General features: G+C 31.8%; 1 protein-coding gene across 1 annotated transcript; it reads right to left on the bottom strand.

Moving 5' to 3' along the window:
- Positions 1-1,125: 1,125 nt before the first annotated feature.
- On the bottom strand, positions 1,126-2,576 carry LOC121202989 (remorin). The gene is made up of 5 exons (XM_016847004.2): positions 2,189-2,576; positions 2,042-2,092; positions 1,864-1,951; positions 1,643-1,724; positions 1,126-1,553 (listed from the first exon to the last, which is right to left on the bottom strand). Exons 1-5 carry the CDS (start codon positions 2,346-2,348, stop codon positions 1,359-1,361), a joined length of 576 nt encoding a protein of 191 aa, XP_016702493.2. The 5' UTR covers positions 2,349-2,576; the 3' UTR covers positions 1,126-1,358.
- Positions 2,577-16,513: the final 13,937 nt, after the last annotated feature.

The following is a 16,513-nucleotide window of genomic DNA, read 5'->3' as shown; positions in this document are numbered from 1 at the left end:
ATTTGGGTGTTGGGTTTAATTTATTTTTTATTTTGGACATGAGATTTGTGTTATAATTAGTTTATTTTGAGTTTGGGTAATAATGAGTATATTATTTGGGTTTGGGCTTAGTATAATATATTTGGGTTTTGGAATAAATATTTTAGAATATGAGTTTTAGATCTATAAATTTAATAAAAAAGGAAAAAAAAATTATTCAATTGTCAATATAATATAATAATAATAAATAAAATATATTTTTGTTAATTCATAAAATATCATAAAATAATAAGTTTTACATACAATAAGCACTTTAATTATTTTAAATAAAATAAATTTATTAAATATATATTTTATATTTTTTATAAGACAAATTTAAATTATGTTATCATTGTATAAAATTAAAATGAATTATTTCATTCAAAATTAAAATATTTATATCTTATAAAATTCAAAATTACCTAAATCCATCAGAGTTCACCCAACTCAATTCGAGCCAGAATTCGAAAAAATTCGAGTCGTAGAGGACCTGAACTTGAGAAAATCCAAGCTATAACAAACTCAAACCCTAAAGACTGAACCCAAGAAACCCCGATCCCAAATTGACCTGAGTTCGAAGTATGCCTGATCCAAACCAACTCTATTTAAATACTAATAATTTCTAAAAACATATATATATTATTTTACATACATAATCAATCTAAACAAATTGTTATCCCCATATAAAATTAAAATTGAATTTTGTGAAAACTCTTTATTAGATTCTTTAAACCCAAAGTGGAGTTTGAAACGGAGCAGAAATGAAATCACCACATTCCTATAGCGTCTTATTTGGCAGGAAAGAGAAAGTGAAATTTCTGAAGCTCGTTGTGCTTCTTGTTGCTTTCTTTGTTAGTTTTAGCAAATATCACCGTCCAAAGAATAGAATGTCTTGGCTATTAAAGCTCTGAAAAGGAGTTTCCTATATAATAAGTGACTGCATTTTGCATCATGAATAACTTTGCAATGCATATAAGCCAGTAGGGGTTTCCCAATTGTCATGGACAGAGCAATTTATATTATAATAATAATAATAATAATAATAATAATATTACTTGTTAAGCTATGTCTTCAAGACCAATATAAAACTTATATAACGTTCTAAGATTGACCACTTCAAACTATTACCTTCATGCTTCAACATTATTACATCAAAAATTTGCTTCTAACAAATTCAATAACCAATTTTTTACTTAATGCTATTATATACACAATTACACACAGAAATACATACACACAGAACAATGGTTAATGCTTTCACCATATTAAAACTCAAACAAACATATTTTTAAATGAACTCTAAGAGAATAAAATGACCCCATTTTCTAATGATTTCATCCTCAACAACAACCAAGGGTCTTGTTCGGAGTGGTTCCGGTGGCACGGTACTTTGCCGCCAACTCCTCCGCTTTGAGAACATCCTCCCCTCGCTTAGCTTCAACGATTGCCTTCTTCTCTTCTGCTTCCTTGTGGATTAAGGCTGCCTTGTTTTTCATTTTTTCCACATACTCGGCCTTCTGCTTGTCTAACTTTTCCTGCTCATATATATAATTCAACACTCAACACTCAATAACAATAATAATAATAATCATCTTCATCCAAGGATGCTTGATTAAATTAATACCTCAATCCTTTTTAGCTCAGCCTCTATAGCTGCTTTCTTGGTATTCTCCCAAGCCGCAATAGAAGAAAGCTTCTTCTGTGCTCTGCTCAACCATATCAATAAGCTTTGAGTAAGAAAGCAGCCAGAAAACATAATTTAATTGCATGGTTATGGTATGCAATCATTTTTATATCAGTTTTCCTATAATTTTCACAATAAGGCAAGGGGAAGAAAGTTGATACTTGTTCTCAGCTTTGCTTTTTTCACTTTCTTCCCAAGCGTTGATTAGTGAAATTCGCTTCTCAGTCGCAACTCTAGCAAGCACAGCATCTGGAGAAAGACAGCCGGGGGAAATTTTCAATTTAATCATATTCTAAATACTAAGATTTTGTGAAACGCAAGATGGAGAAACGAAATTACCTCGATCAACAGACACCTCCGTGCTTTTCTTCTCCGTCGACTCTGCCGCCTCTGCATATCATCAAATTTTTATTATTAGAAAAAATGAAACACGCAGAAGCAGAAGCAGAGCTGAAACGGAAAAAGAAGGGATATATAGATATATACTTTCGATGGGTTCGGGAGGCTTTTCCGTAGAGTCGGCGGGCTTTTCTTCAGTAGGAGGAGGTGGAGTCACGGATTTTTCCACGGCGGCTTCGGTGGGTGGCGGCGGAGGGTCGGAGGGGATTTCGGATTCAAGCTTCTTGGGTTCTTCGACATCTGCCATGTGGGCGTGCACAAAAAAGAGAATTTAAAACTGAAAGTGAAGAAAAAGAGGTGGTTGAGATATTATAGTTAGGTTGGGGTTGGGGGGCAGAGAACAGACTTTAACTGTAGCTTCTTCCATTGACTGACTGAGCTGTATTGTAGGTACTACTGGGTAACTTATGAGTTGGCAGAAAGCGACTCTAAACTTGCTGCTTTTACCTTCCTTATTTTTCAGGATGTGAAATCTAATAAATTCATGTTAAAATATTAATATTTAAATTTTTTAGGCTTTTTTATAAAAATAACCTAAAAAATAATTAATTACTTAAATAATTTATTTTTTTATAAAATACGAAAATAACTCAAATTTTATAGTAAAAATTGGTGGAACTAAAGTGTTTTGGGCCACCAACCGCGTCAACAATCTGTATTAAAAAATTAATTTTTTTGTGAAACTATATAGAATAGCACTACTTATATAAATACTAAGGAAATACTTTGATTTTCGAAAATATGATGATTTAAGAAAATTTACTTTTTTCTGATAGAGCCAAATAAATTGGCGCCACCAAATTCCAAGATAATAGCCTATCTACCTATTTGCCTATTTGCTTATTAAAACAGATTAATTTTTTATTTTTTTCATCCACGTTACTTTTTCTAATTCTTTATCCTTTTTCCTTTTTTTTAAGGTTTTTTATTTGTCATTTATTTATTTGTTTATTATTGGTTTTATAAAATGTGAGTATTTTTTTAATTTTAAATATATTTTTTAAAATTTAAATATTATTTTTTCAATTTTAAATATAATTTTTTAATATTATAAAACATTTAAAATAATTATTTTTAAAGATATGACTTTTCAAATTTATTATTTGTTGAATAATATTTTAAATATTTTTTAATTTTAAATATAATTTTCTAAAATTATTTTTAAAGATATTCAAATTCTTTTTTAAATTATATTTAAATTTTTAAAATTTAATATTTAATTTGGTGGAGCCATTCTAAATGGATCTCACTTTATTACAAGTGTAATTTTTTTATTTTTTTAATATAAATATTTAATATTTTATTTTAGTGGAGCCATTTTGTATAGCCCCGTTCTCTAGCATATATTGAATGGTGAAATTGTTGTGTTTAGTAGAAGAATTCAAAAATTCTGTTGAATATGAATAATGAGGTGTTTTTGGTGTACGTTCTTTTTTATGGTAAAATTGTAGAATGTGATGTTGGTTGTGTATTTCAATGTCGACAAAGATAGGGTTGCAATTCAAAAAAAAAATGTGAAGCTGGTAGAAATGAAAAAGAATATCAGTGCGAAAATAGCTATCTATTGTGGAAGGGCAATGTTCAGATTATTTTACAAGTTTCCAATCTCTATAGATCCGTTCAAATTTATGAGATGCAACTATTAGATAATGATGACTTAGGCACTATGATGGAAATATGGTGGTCGACTGGGAGTGAGAACCCTAACCAATTGAGTTATTTGCTGAGTTAGTAGACTTAGAGCCTGTTGAGAATGTTAGTCAAATAAGTCAACATCACAAATTTGACTTTGATCTTAATGTCGGATGGATAGACCAGTTAGAATGTAGAGGGACATCGCAGATACCCGAAAATCTAAATTATGGTGGGAGTTCGTATAACAACCCTAATACCAGTCCCCGTCTACAAATACATCCGGAGGTGATAATAAGCACAGAGGCAGATGTCGGAGAAATGACCAATAATGGTGAAGGTTTTGATCAGGACGTTGAAGATTTTAGTGACCCCGATGTTGATGAGGTTCTGGACAATATTGATGATGAATGCCCGGAGGAGGTTGAAGATGTTCACGACCCTTCATTCAGTAACTCGAGTTGTGGCATTGTTTTACGAAATAAACTTGGGAGCAACATGTTGAACGTAGATCCAGATACAACGCATGTATCCGAGTTCCCTGAGTACGCCGATATAGTACCTGCTCATAAATTGGTGTCAAATTCGTAGTTGGGGGAGTTGTACATTGGGCAACGGTTCGAGAACAAGGCAGACTGTATGTTTGTCATCAAACAGTACAACATGAAGTTGTCAATTGATTACAAAGTTGCCAAGTCTACACCGACATTATATGTTGGGGAGTGTTAGAGAACCAGCGATGGGTGTGGTTGGACCGTTCGGGCTGCATTTATATAGAGGACGCAACAGTGGCAAATACAAAAATTAGAAGGGCATCATACATGCAATGTTGCACGTATGTCTCAAAACCATCAGAAATTGGATGCCAAAAGTATTTGTAACTGCATCATGCCACTAGTGAAAGATAGTCCAATCATTTCTGTGTCGACATTGATTGCAGACATGCAAACTTGATTCCAGTATAGAGTGTCGTACAGGAAAGTGTGATGGGCAGAACAAATGGCCATGCAACAATTGTATGGTGATTGGGATGAGTCATACAATGAACTTTAGGGTTGGATTTTAGCAATGATGGAGTACGTCCTAGGAACTTTCGTGGACTTGCAAACGCTGCCTTATAGAGGCACAAATGGACAATTGGAATTGGGGAGAAGAGTTTTTCGTTGACTGTTCTGGACTTTCGATCCATGTGTTAGGGCTTTCTCCCACTGCAAACCACAAGTGCAAGTTGATGGAACATGGCTTTATGGAAAATGCACGCAGATACTTTTGATTACGGTTGCACAAGATGGTAACGAAAATGTTCTACCAATCGCTTTCACCGTCGTGGAGTAGGAGAACTCCGAATCGTGGGCATATTTTATTCAGAACTTGAAGAGGCATGTTGTAAGGAAAGACAACATTTGCATTACCTCCGATAGATCGAACGACTTTGTTGCTACGATTTGGCAATCTGAGGTTTCGTAGAGGTCAGTTTACTGTATTCGTCACATCACTATCAACTTTCACAATGAGTACAATAACAAAGACTGGCGCAAACAAATCATGAACATGGGTAAAAAATCGTATTTAAATTTATATTTGTAAATATTTCGAGTCCATTTCCTAATTGGGATGGTAACATGTTTTATCGGAATATATACGTAAGATACGAGCTGGAAGCACACCGATTCAGACATAAGTTGGCAAGGTTAAAGATTGATATGGTGGGGTCCAAACCTTCTCTTAGACAATGGTTGGGTAGCATGAAGCCATGGCAATGGGCTTAATGTTTTGACGAGGGGTACCAATACGGTCATATGACAACTAACCTCATTGAGGTCGTTAACTCTGTCTTGAGGCGTACGCGTCACTTGCCAATTTCAGCGGTTTTTTCAACCATATTTTACAGGCTAGCAACCTTAATGCCAAAAATAGGGTTGAAACAAGCAAAACAGTTAGAGGCAGGGCACGTGCATGTCGAAAAAATCAGGGATGCTATAAAAAAGAATGCTCAAAGAGCTAGGTCAATGAAAACAGAACTATATTCCCGAAACTTGGAAACTTGTCGAGTGACAGAGTACATCGGTCATCGATCGAGAATCCCGCCACGGTTCTACAGAGTCGATTTCTGAAATAGACGGTGTGAGTGTGGGATGTTCCAGTCACTACGGTACCCATGTGCGCATGTAGTTGTATCGTGTGCTACCTACAGTTTGAATGTCGAACAATATATCAACATTGTGTACATACGTGAATGTACATTGTGTATTTAGGGTAACGAGTTCCTCGATATGGGAAGGGCAACCACCTGCGTTCGATATGTTGCCAGATTGGTCACTACGTAGGAGAGTCAAAGGTTGGCCGACAATAATGAGGATTCAGAACGACATGGATATAAGAGAACAGGTTGATCCAAGTGTTGCACCACATTTAGAACAGTTGGCCACGATCGGAGCAAGTGTCCTCATAGAAACATCTATACTGATCAATCTTCACGGTCTATAAAAAATTAAATGTTGTACCCGATGTTTGCATTTTATGGTCTTTTGGAAATAAAGTTTGTATTGTTTAGTGTTAAACTTTTATTTAAAATTAACAGTTGCAACTTTTAATACTTTAAAGGATATTATAAATTATACAAAAAAAAACTAATACATAAGTTGTGGAATTATAAACCAATACAATAAATATTATATAACACTTGAAATTTACATAATTCAAAATTAGAAAAAATCGGGAGTGATATCGTCTTTCGGGGTGTAACGATTTTCGGGCTTTCGTTGATGGGGTGGACACTGGGGTGTACTGTACACATCATGAGAATCGACAGCTGGATCGAACGTAGCTTGAGGTAGCATGGAGTACATGTTATTACCAAACATATCAAATAATATCAGTGGTTGCTTTGGGTGAAATAAACTCGAACTGCCTATGTCTGGGTGATATGAACTCGCACCGTTCATGTTCAGGTGATATGAACTGCTCTGTGACTCATCATAGAAAGCGCCAACCCATTAGTCTGATATGTTCATAGATTGGTCCTCCGAGTTGGGCTTCGCTATATGTTAATCCTCTAACTCCCCCATAGGTTGATTTCCACATCTGTAGCCGTGATCTGGTACTATCATAAGTTGTCCACCATATAAATAAACACACCGTCCAGTCATTACCACGTTCCAATCTATTGTATGTTTCCCCCTCATGGCCTTACATGGACACCAGCAAATTGTTGTGGCTCGACTGACACAAATTGTCTACACCCAAATTGTCATATAACTTGGTTGCTGTTGTACCACTTAACGGTTGAGAAGTTGAGTATTGGCGTGTTAATACACCACACATGGGCTTCGACTTAAACCCACTGAGGAATAAGGGTTGCAATGTTCGGTGCATAATACGACATCCACAAGAACTACACAATATAACATAATGAGTCATGTCATATCACATACTGCAAGTGGATAAGTTAAATCAACGTTATTTAAACCATATTAATATATATTACTTTCTCTCTGGCGGACGCCTTTATCATTTGGCGATAAATTATTAATGTTTGACTCGCACCAATTCCCAGAGATGTGGCCTATTTGAAATCGAAACAAACACGTTAGCAGTTAAGCTTAAGAAAATATTATCCACACTTATGAGTCGTTAAACATTAAGTATAATTTTTTTTACCGATCTACAAATGGCCACGAATATGGTTAGTGCCTAACAGCCGCTAGAAATGACATCTTGTATAGAGCGCAGGACTGCAGTAGACCCAGACAACCAACCATGTTACTAACCCCATGTTTTGTTGCTCGGCAAAGCTCATAGTACAATATGACCAACATTGCCGGTCCCTAGCTGTAACTACCAGCATGAGAGAAATCCTCCAATAGAGGTAAGTACTTTAAGTAGATCGTATTAGACGTGTTGTTCTGCATAAGTACCCCCGATCAACGATATAATATAAGCTTAAGCAGCACACATCACCTCGTGCTTAGTGCAAGTGCTCGATAACTCCTTAAAATTTGCTCTCAACCATGCTAATGTCAAGCATGTGAAATTCTGCTCCCCATCACTAGGGGACCGTCCAAGCAATCTGTGGCATAATAATAAAGGTTCCAACACTTTGCTTTGAAATGTTCTCATAGCACTGCCAACTCATAACCCAAGTTGCATACAACGTCTTCCAATGTAATAGTGCACTCCCCGTACAGCATATTGAAGGTGTGAGTCTCCGTACACCACCACTCAACCAAGGCAGATATTAAGTTCGCCATTAGGTCAAACCTTCAGATCAATGCGAAGTTCCCAAATCTCGCCAACTGTAAGTATGGCATGACTCACTCGTCCGGATTGTACTTGGGAAAATGAAACCGCGACCTCAAAACCCAATACCTATCCTGTATGGTAAAATTTTTTATAAAAATATGATAAATTAATTATCCATATTATTTAAACATAAAACTATATATTGAAGAGTAAAATTGAAAGGTTGAGAAAACAAAAACATCACACTTATACTATACCAGCGTAACCATTCTAAGTATTTTTTATTTAAGTTAAATTAAATAAGTAATAAAATATTAATAATAGAATGAAGATTTGTCATAAAATATTAATAATAACATGTAGAAATCAAATGTGATTATTATGTCCTAATCATATTTAAGCATTAAAACTAAAGACAATCATATAACTAAAAATATATATATAAAAAAATAATAATGTCCTAAAAAAACATAGGTGGTATGGGTAAATATAAAAATAAAAAAAAAGATTTATTTTTATTGAATCGATATCTATAATAATACATAGAGTTTTACATATAATATAAACTAGACATATTCAAACTCAAAAATTTATCTTACATACGACAGCTTTTATGAAAAAAAAATATATTCACTCGTTAAATACAAATATAATTTTTTTATACCCTACAAATGGAACTAAGCACAGTAACAATGCAAAATTAAGCAGAAAGGTCGTCATATTAAAAAAATTAACATATAAATTTATGAATGTGTCATAAATTTTTAAAAAAAAGTATAACTAACACGTAGAGATTAGTTTCATGCAAAAAAGAATTAAAAAGGGATAATAACAACCAAATAAAGATTAGTTTTATGCACTTAAAACATGTTAAGCAAAGTAGCGCTTAGCAAGAAAAAATAAGAAACTAAAACGATTTTTTTATTTAATTTATAATTAATTTTACTGTTTCGTTGATCTTTGATGAAGTGTGATTCGTATTTACTCCAGAAAACATTTTGATATGTGTATAATTTTTTAAAAATACATAAATTAAATATAATTAATTATTATATTACAATAACTATAAAATATAAAAATATAAAATAAAAACTATAAATAACTTACTCTTTTTTCTTTTTTTTTTTCCTTTTTTTTCCTTCCTTCTACAAATATTTAAAAAGGGGACCAAACCCCACATTCTTAAATAAGACATTCATATTCTTCTTCTTTTTTTTAAAAAAAACTAACAATTAGGCTAATGACTGGTCACATCGCTGATGTCACTGACACGATGTGATAGTTATAATAGATATTTTTAACTTTCTAATATAAATTTTTATTTTTTTAATATATATATTTTTAAAAAAGCCATAATTTTTTAACAAATAAATCTTTTTTTAACAAATAAATTAGTTTTTATTTTTTCCAATCAATTCAATTTTCACTTTTTAAATAAAATATTATTTTTAAAAATTTTAAATGGAATTTTAAATAAAGTTTGAATATTTTTAAAAATAATTTAAAAAATCATTATTTAAAAAATTATATTTAAAAATAAATAAATATATATTTAAAAATTTTAAAATATACATTTAAAATACTATAAAACAAATAATAAATTTGAAAGGTTATATCTTTAAAAATAATATATTTTAAATGTTTTATATTATTAAAAAATATATTTAAAATTTTAAAAAAATAATTTTAAAAAATATATGTTTAAGATTTTAAAAAATAATATTATAAAACATTTCTAATATTCGTTTCAAATTTTATAAAACCAATAATAAACAAATAAATAAAATAAATAAAGGAAAAATTAAAAAAAACTTAAAAAGTAAATAAAGAAAAAAACTTAAAAGGAAAAACAAAAAAAATGAAAAAGGACAAAGAATTAGAAAAAGTAACGTGAATGAAAAAAAAAATAAAAATTTTACCTGTTTCAATAGACAAATAGACAGATAGGCTACTGTCTTAGAATTTGGTGGCACCAATTTATTTGACTCCAACAGAAAAATGTAAAATTGCTTAAACCTCTATACTTTCAAAAATTATAGTATTTCCTTAGTATTTCTACAAGTGGAGCCATTCTAGATGGCTCCACCAAAAAATTAGTTTTTTAATGCAGATTGCTGACGTGGCATGTTGGTGGTGTCAAATACTTTGGCTTCACTAACTTTTACTATAGATTTTGGGTTATTTTTGAATTTTATCAAAAAATAGGTCATTTAAGTAATTAATTTTTTTACAGTTATTTTATAAAAAGCCCATTTTTTAAAGTCTTTTTATTTCATTTATTTTTGTTTCTTACTTTCTTTTTAGTAAAGGTGTTTTTGTCATAACATAAAGTTAATTTTAGTCCCTTTAATATAAAGAAGGGTACTTTTAGTCTTGTTGGCTCGAACAATTGCAAAAAAATAAGCTATGTGCTTGGAAAGAGTGATCAAGCGAGTGGACATTTCTTCAAGCACTATGATAAATAAGAATAAAATAGGGGACACATAGATTGTTTACGCAATTTGATTTCCCTAATTCTACAAAGCGTAGCTCAATGAGAAATATTCACTATTTTTTATACTTGCTAGAAGTGGTCCTAAATCTATTACACAATTGTGACAATTTCCTGACCTTTGTACCTTAAAATTGATACTCTCCTCACTAAATTAACCCCTATGAATTTAGCAAGTAAAACCACAACATAACAGGTTTTAGTATCACAATAGTTCCTTGCTTGAACAAATGAAGTGTTATTTCTCTCAGTACAATAACCTATACAAGTCTCCCAGTTATATGTATTATTTTGAGACTTGCTAACATAAAAATCTATCACAATCCTTATTAAACAATAATAAAATAAGTAGCAGAAGAATATTAATATAGTCATCCCAAACTAAGTTAAAAAGTTCAAAAATCAATAGTCGCCAAAAATAATAAACTCCCCCTCAACACTGCAAGCAAAGAAATCATCTCCCCCTTAATTGTAGCTTCATGCATCCTTTTTTAATCCCATTTTTTGATAAAAAAAATGCTAAACTATTCATCATTAGGACTGATAAGAAAGTCCGCTTGCAACGTCTTTTGTTTGTCAATTAGCTTCTTTATTACCTTGGCTTCAACTCACAATATGTCACAGTGTTTTTGGTTAAACTTGATAGAAAAAGGAAGCTCACCAATTGTTTGTTGTCTAATGCCTTTTGGAATGGATGCAACGTCAACAACAGTGGTCACTTCCTAAAAGAGAGCATCTTGTAATTAGCCTTTTCTAAGTCAGAGCCAGAAGTTTCTTCTGTAGGTTCATTCACTACATGCTTAACCTCAATCCGTTTATATAATTTTAGTTCAGACACTAGGTTTTTTTTTATATTGTTCTATGATACGAAGAATTCAAGGATTTTGAGTGTAGAGGACATAAAAGATAAAAGAGGAAGAAGGTAGTAGGTGTTGGTTTAATACAATATCCATTAATTACATTAATAACCTTTGTATATTGTCCTCAATATTTTTGCACACAAAGAAAAATTGAAGCTAATATTGGCCTATTGGCTTTCTAAAAAATAACTAGTACTAAATGGTATTATGTGGTCAGATTGTAATGTGGAAAGACAACTTGTATTAGTAGATAAATCTAAAAATGTCCTTAGACTAATTAGAAATGAGAAAATTGATTGAAAGACTAATATGTTATCTATCAAGTCCAATTGCAGAGATGTTTTGTCTTGAGCATCGGAGCGGATTACTCCCAAGAGATAAAGCCATAGAAGTAACTGATTGAGCTGTTAGTACATCGGACAAAACCCAAGTAGAATAGATCCTAAATCCGTTTATGGATTTATTCACTCGTGATGTTTGTAGTGTGGCATACCTTGTCCTAAATAGATGATGGACTATGTATGCGTGACTCATATACTTTTTTAAAATGGGTTTCCAGAATTGTTGTTGGTTCAAGCTTAGGTGCAGTTTACTGGTGGTACTCAACTTTAGCTTGGGATTGAGGTTCTGCTTTTTTCTAGAAACCCTTTTTGTCTTTCTCCGAATGGTCAATGGAAAGTGATGAATCTACCATTGATGGTTCGAAAATCATGTTTCAAAAACTAGCCCTCCCTGACTATAGCTCTAAGTTCATATTTCGAGGTTGTTGCTCTTCTTTCAAGTTTCTCTCAATCCTTTTTTTTCTTTTAATTAATAGTATGTTAGGGATTGACCTGATTAAGCAAAGAACAAGTAAAAAATAGTGAAAGAAATTGAGAAATTGAACACACAAATTTAACGTGGAAAACCCCTCCAAAGAGGATAAAAAACCACGGGTAAAGATAATTTTACTATAATGGAAAAAAATAAAGAATACAAAAGATAGAGATAAAAACTAAGCCCTGAAACTCAAAAACAAAAAACCCTCAAAACGTAAACACAAAATTCTCCAAAAGTGTTATGAGTTCTAATCTTTTAATGGGTATATTTTCTAATGTTGTAAAAGAATCTATTTATAGGCTAAATTCGTATGTTAAATAATAATAAAATAATCTAGACTAATTAGAGTTTGAATGAAACAAATAAATAAAGTTTCATTGGGAGATTATCTTTCAAATTTGACTGGGATATAAGGCATACACAACAAATCTGCACATTGACTCGTATTTCCACAATGCCATCTTTATCAAAGCCTGCCATGGGCCTATCTTGAACTATGCAACGAATTAATTGAGTCGAATCTATGCTTAGAAGCTGAAAGACTTCTAGCCTTTGACTTATACACTGCCTGATCAAAACTAACCCGAGTTTGATTTTCACGAAAATAGTGCCCTAACTTTTCAAAAATCTGCATCCAAAATAGAACCTCTCTTCAACGACACGATTATACCTTTTTCCATCCTATGACTAAGTTGCCTCAGCTCTAAACAAGTTGACTTCGACTACGTAATGGACGAGGGACGTCCTGTTTCACCGATCACTATAGAACCTTCTAGAATATAAAGACTTTCGGTCATTTTACCTTTTAACAAAATGAGAGCCCTATGAGACACCTTAATGTCGCTCTATTCGGTGTTGATTCTGCAAACTTTCAAGTATAAAATACTTAGGAAGATGTGATTCTTTCGTAAATCAAGTACATACTTGATATCTGGGAGTATCATAATTGTCTCATCGTGCATCCTAATTTTAGCAATAGCAATACTGATTACCTTACTAGATGAATTGTTTCCCATGTGCACAACTCCACCTTCAACGGAATTGTATGTGGAGAACCATTCTATGTTGGGACACATGTGGAAATAACATCCCAAATCTAAGATCCACTCGGATGTAAGATCGAAGCTATCACTCGTTGACACTAACAAGAAATCATCATCACTTTTGTTGGCCAAATTAGCACCAGCTACATCTTCCCCGTTACTCTCAATAGCCCTTTTATTTTGCAGTTTATAACAATCTGCTTTGATGTGACCTAACTTCTTACAATATTGACACCTTTTGTCTCGCTTGTTTAATGTTACCAAAATGGAAGCTTGCCTATTTGCCTTGCTATCCAAACCAAACTCATTTTCGAGTTTGTCTTTACTCAACAAATGACCCTTCATGTCCTCGAATAAGAATTTTTCTCTGCCATAAACCAGAGTCTCCCTAAAAGACTTGTTAAAATGGGTAAAGAGCACAATAATAGCATAGCCTAATCTTTATCGTCAATCTTAACCTCAACCTTCTTTAAATCATTCAAAAGAGTAATAAATTGCCTAATGTGATCTCTAAGAAGCTCACATTTATTCATACAAAACGTAAATAGACGTTGTTTTAACATTAGACGGTTAGCTAGAGACTTAGCTACATAAAGAGTTTTTTAACATTTTCTACAAGGTGGATGAGGTTTTCTCCATCAAATATTTAAATATTTAAATATATTTAAAATTTTAAAAATAATATTTAAATTTAAAAAACTAATTTAAAAAATATATATTTAAAATTTTAAAAAAGTAATATTGTAAAACATTTCTAATATACATTTCAAATTTTAAAAAACCAATAATAAATAAATAAAATAAATAAATAAAGGACAAATTAAGAAAAACTTAAAAAGTAAATAAATAAAAGACTTAAAAAGAAAAAAAATGAAAAAGGACAAAGAATCAAAAAAAAGTACCTTGAATGAAATTTTTTTTTTACCTGTTTCAATAGGCAAATAGGTAGACAGGCTACTGTCTTGGAATCTGGTGGCGCCAATTTATTTGGCTCCTCTAGAAAAATGTGAAATTGCTTAAACCCCCATACTTTCAAAACTCACAGTATTTCCCTAACATTTATACAAGTAGCACCATTCTACATGGCTCCATCAAAAAATTGATTTTTTAATGCAGATTGCTGACATAGCATATTGGTGGTGCCAAATACTTTGGCTCCACCAGCTTTCATTATAGATTTTGGGTTATTTTCGTATTTTATAAAAAAAAAGATCATTTACGTAATTAAAATTTTTTGCGGTTATTTTATAAAAATGCCCATTTTTTAAAGTCTTTTTATTTTATTTTTTTATTTCTTACTTTCTTTTTAGTAAATGTGTTTTTGTCATATCATAAAGTTGATTTTATTCCTTTTAATATAAAGAAGAGTACTTTTATTTTTGTTGGCTCAAGCAATTGTAAAAACATAAGCTATGTGCTTGGAAAGAGTGATCAAGCGAGTAGACATTTCTTCAAGCACTATGATAAATAAGAATAAAATAGGGGACACAAAGATCGTTTCCGTAATTTGATTTCCCTACTTCTACGAAGCGTAGCTCGGTGAGAACTATTCATTATTTTCAACTCGCAAGAAGTGATCCTAAACCTATTACACAATTGTGCAATTTCTTGACCTTTGTACCTTAAAATTGATACTCTCCCCACTAAATTAACCCCTATGAATTTAGCAATTAAAATCACTACACAATAGGTTTTAGTATCACAATGCACTCATAAATAAAGTTCCTAGCTTGAACAAATTAAGTGTTATATCTCTCAGTACAATAACCTATACAAGTCTCACAGTTACATGTATTATTTTGAGACTTGCTAACATGAAGATCTATTACAATCCTTATTAAACAATAATAAAATAAGTTGAATAAAATATAATAATAATAAACAAGGTAAACATAGACTTTTGGCAGCTAATAATGTAATGCTCTAATCTAATCCAATATCCACGATCCAATGAATTAGATAAGGGTGATTTGATTAGATCCAATCTTCCATATATGTTTCCCTAAGTTATATGATCTTCATTGATGCACTAGATACAATCCACATAATCAACATAGCCCATAATTTTTGTTCAATAATTTGCCAACAACACAAATATGGAAATTGAATAAGTTGTGCCAGTTATTCATGGAGTGGGCAATTTCCCATATACTCCTTTTTACTTTCCATATTTTTCAACAAATCCCCCTTGACAATTTGTTGAACAAAACATATACAAGGCAAAAGCTATATCATCAAGTAACTTTAGCCCTTCTTTAGTATATTCCCATTAATTCAAGAAACTTTAACTTCAAAAATAATTAAGTAAATTAATCATCAATACCAAGTTGAATTTGCATCAATAACCAACCAACCATAATTATAACTAAGGAAGTTAATGAAGTAGGGAAATAATGCATCAAGGTAATAGAATTTCATTCAATAGAATTAAGTTCATCAGCAATATCATCATCAACAACCAAAATAAAGTAGTATAAGATTATTAATATAGTCATCCCAAACTAAGTTAAAAAGTTTAAAAATCAATAGTCGCTAAATATAATAAACTCCCCTCAACACTGCAAGCAAAGAAATCATCTCCCCCTCAATTGTAGCTTCACACATCCTTTTTTCTCCCCTTTTTTGATTAAAAAAATGCTAAACGACTCATCATTAGGACTGACAAGAAAGTCCGCTTGCAACGTCTTTTGCTTGTCAATTAGCTTCTTTATTGCCTTGGCTTTAGCTCACAATATGTTACAATGTTTTTGGTTGAACTTGATAGAAAAAGTAAGTTCACCAATTATTCGTTGTCTAATGCTTTTTGGAATGGATGCAATGACAACAACAGTGGCCATTTCCTGAAAGAGAGCATATTCTCATTAGCCTTTTCTAAGTCAGAGCCAGAAGCTTCTTCTGTAAGTTCATTCACTACATGCTTACCTTCAATCCATTTATGATATAATTTTAGTTCAGACACTAGTTTTTTTATATTGTTCTATGATACGAAGAATCCAAAGGTTTTGAGTGTAGAGGACATAAAAGTTAAAAGAGGAAGAAGGCAGCAGGTGTTGGTTTAATACAATATCCATTAATTACATTAATACCCTTTGTAGATTGTCCTCAATATTTTTGCACACAAAGAAAAATTGAAGCAAATATTGGCTTACTGATTTTCTAAAATTAATTAGTACTAAGCGATATTATGTGGTCAAATCATAATGCGGAAAGACAACTTGTATTAGTAGATAAATCTAAAAATGTCCTTAATCTAATCAGAAATGAGAAAACTGATTGAAAGACTAATATGTTATCTATCAAGTCCAGTTGCAGAGATGTTTTGTCT

The sequence above is a fragment of the Gossypium hirsutum genome, chromosome A08 (assembly GCF_007990345.1).
Source record: "Gossypium hirsutum isolate 1008001.06 chromosome A08, Gossypium_hirsutum_v2.1, whole genome shotgun sequence".
In the NCBI taxonomy this organism is placed as follows: Eukaryota; Viridiplantae; Streptophyta; class Magnoliopsida; order Malvales; family Malvaceae; genus Gossypium; species Gossypium hirsutum.
Note: the sequence above shows the minus strand (reverse complement) of the source record. Positions and strands in the feature narration are given on the sequence as shown.

Excerpts from the sequence above, each read along its gene's own strand:
- LOC121202989 (XM_016847004.2), bottom strand. The coding sequence starts at position 2,348 with ATGGCAGATGTCGAAGAACCCAAGAAGCTTGAATCCGAAATCCCCTCC. Across the intron at positions 2,093-2,188 it reads GCCTCCCGAACCCATCGAAA|AGGCGGCAGAGTCGACGGAG; the intron begins GTATATATCTAT and ends GATGATATGCAG. Across the intron at positions 1,725-1,863 it reads AAAAGCAAAGCTGAGAACAA|AGCACAGAAGAAGCTTTCTT; the intron begins GTATCAACTTTC and ends ATGGTTGAGCAG.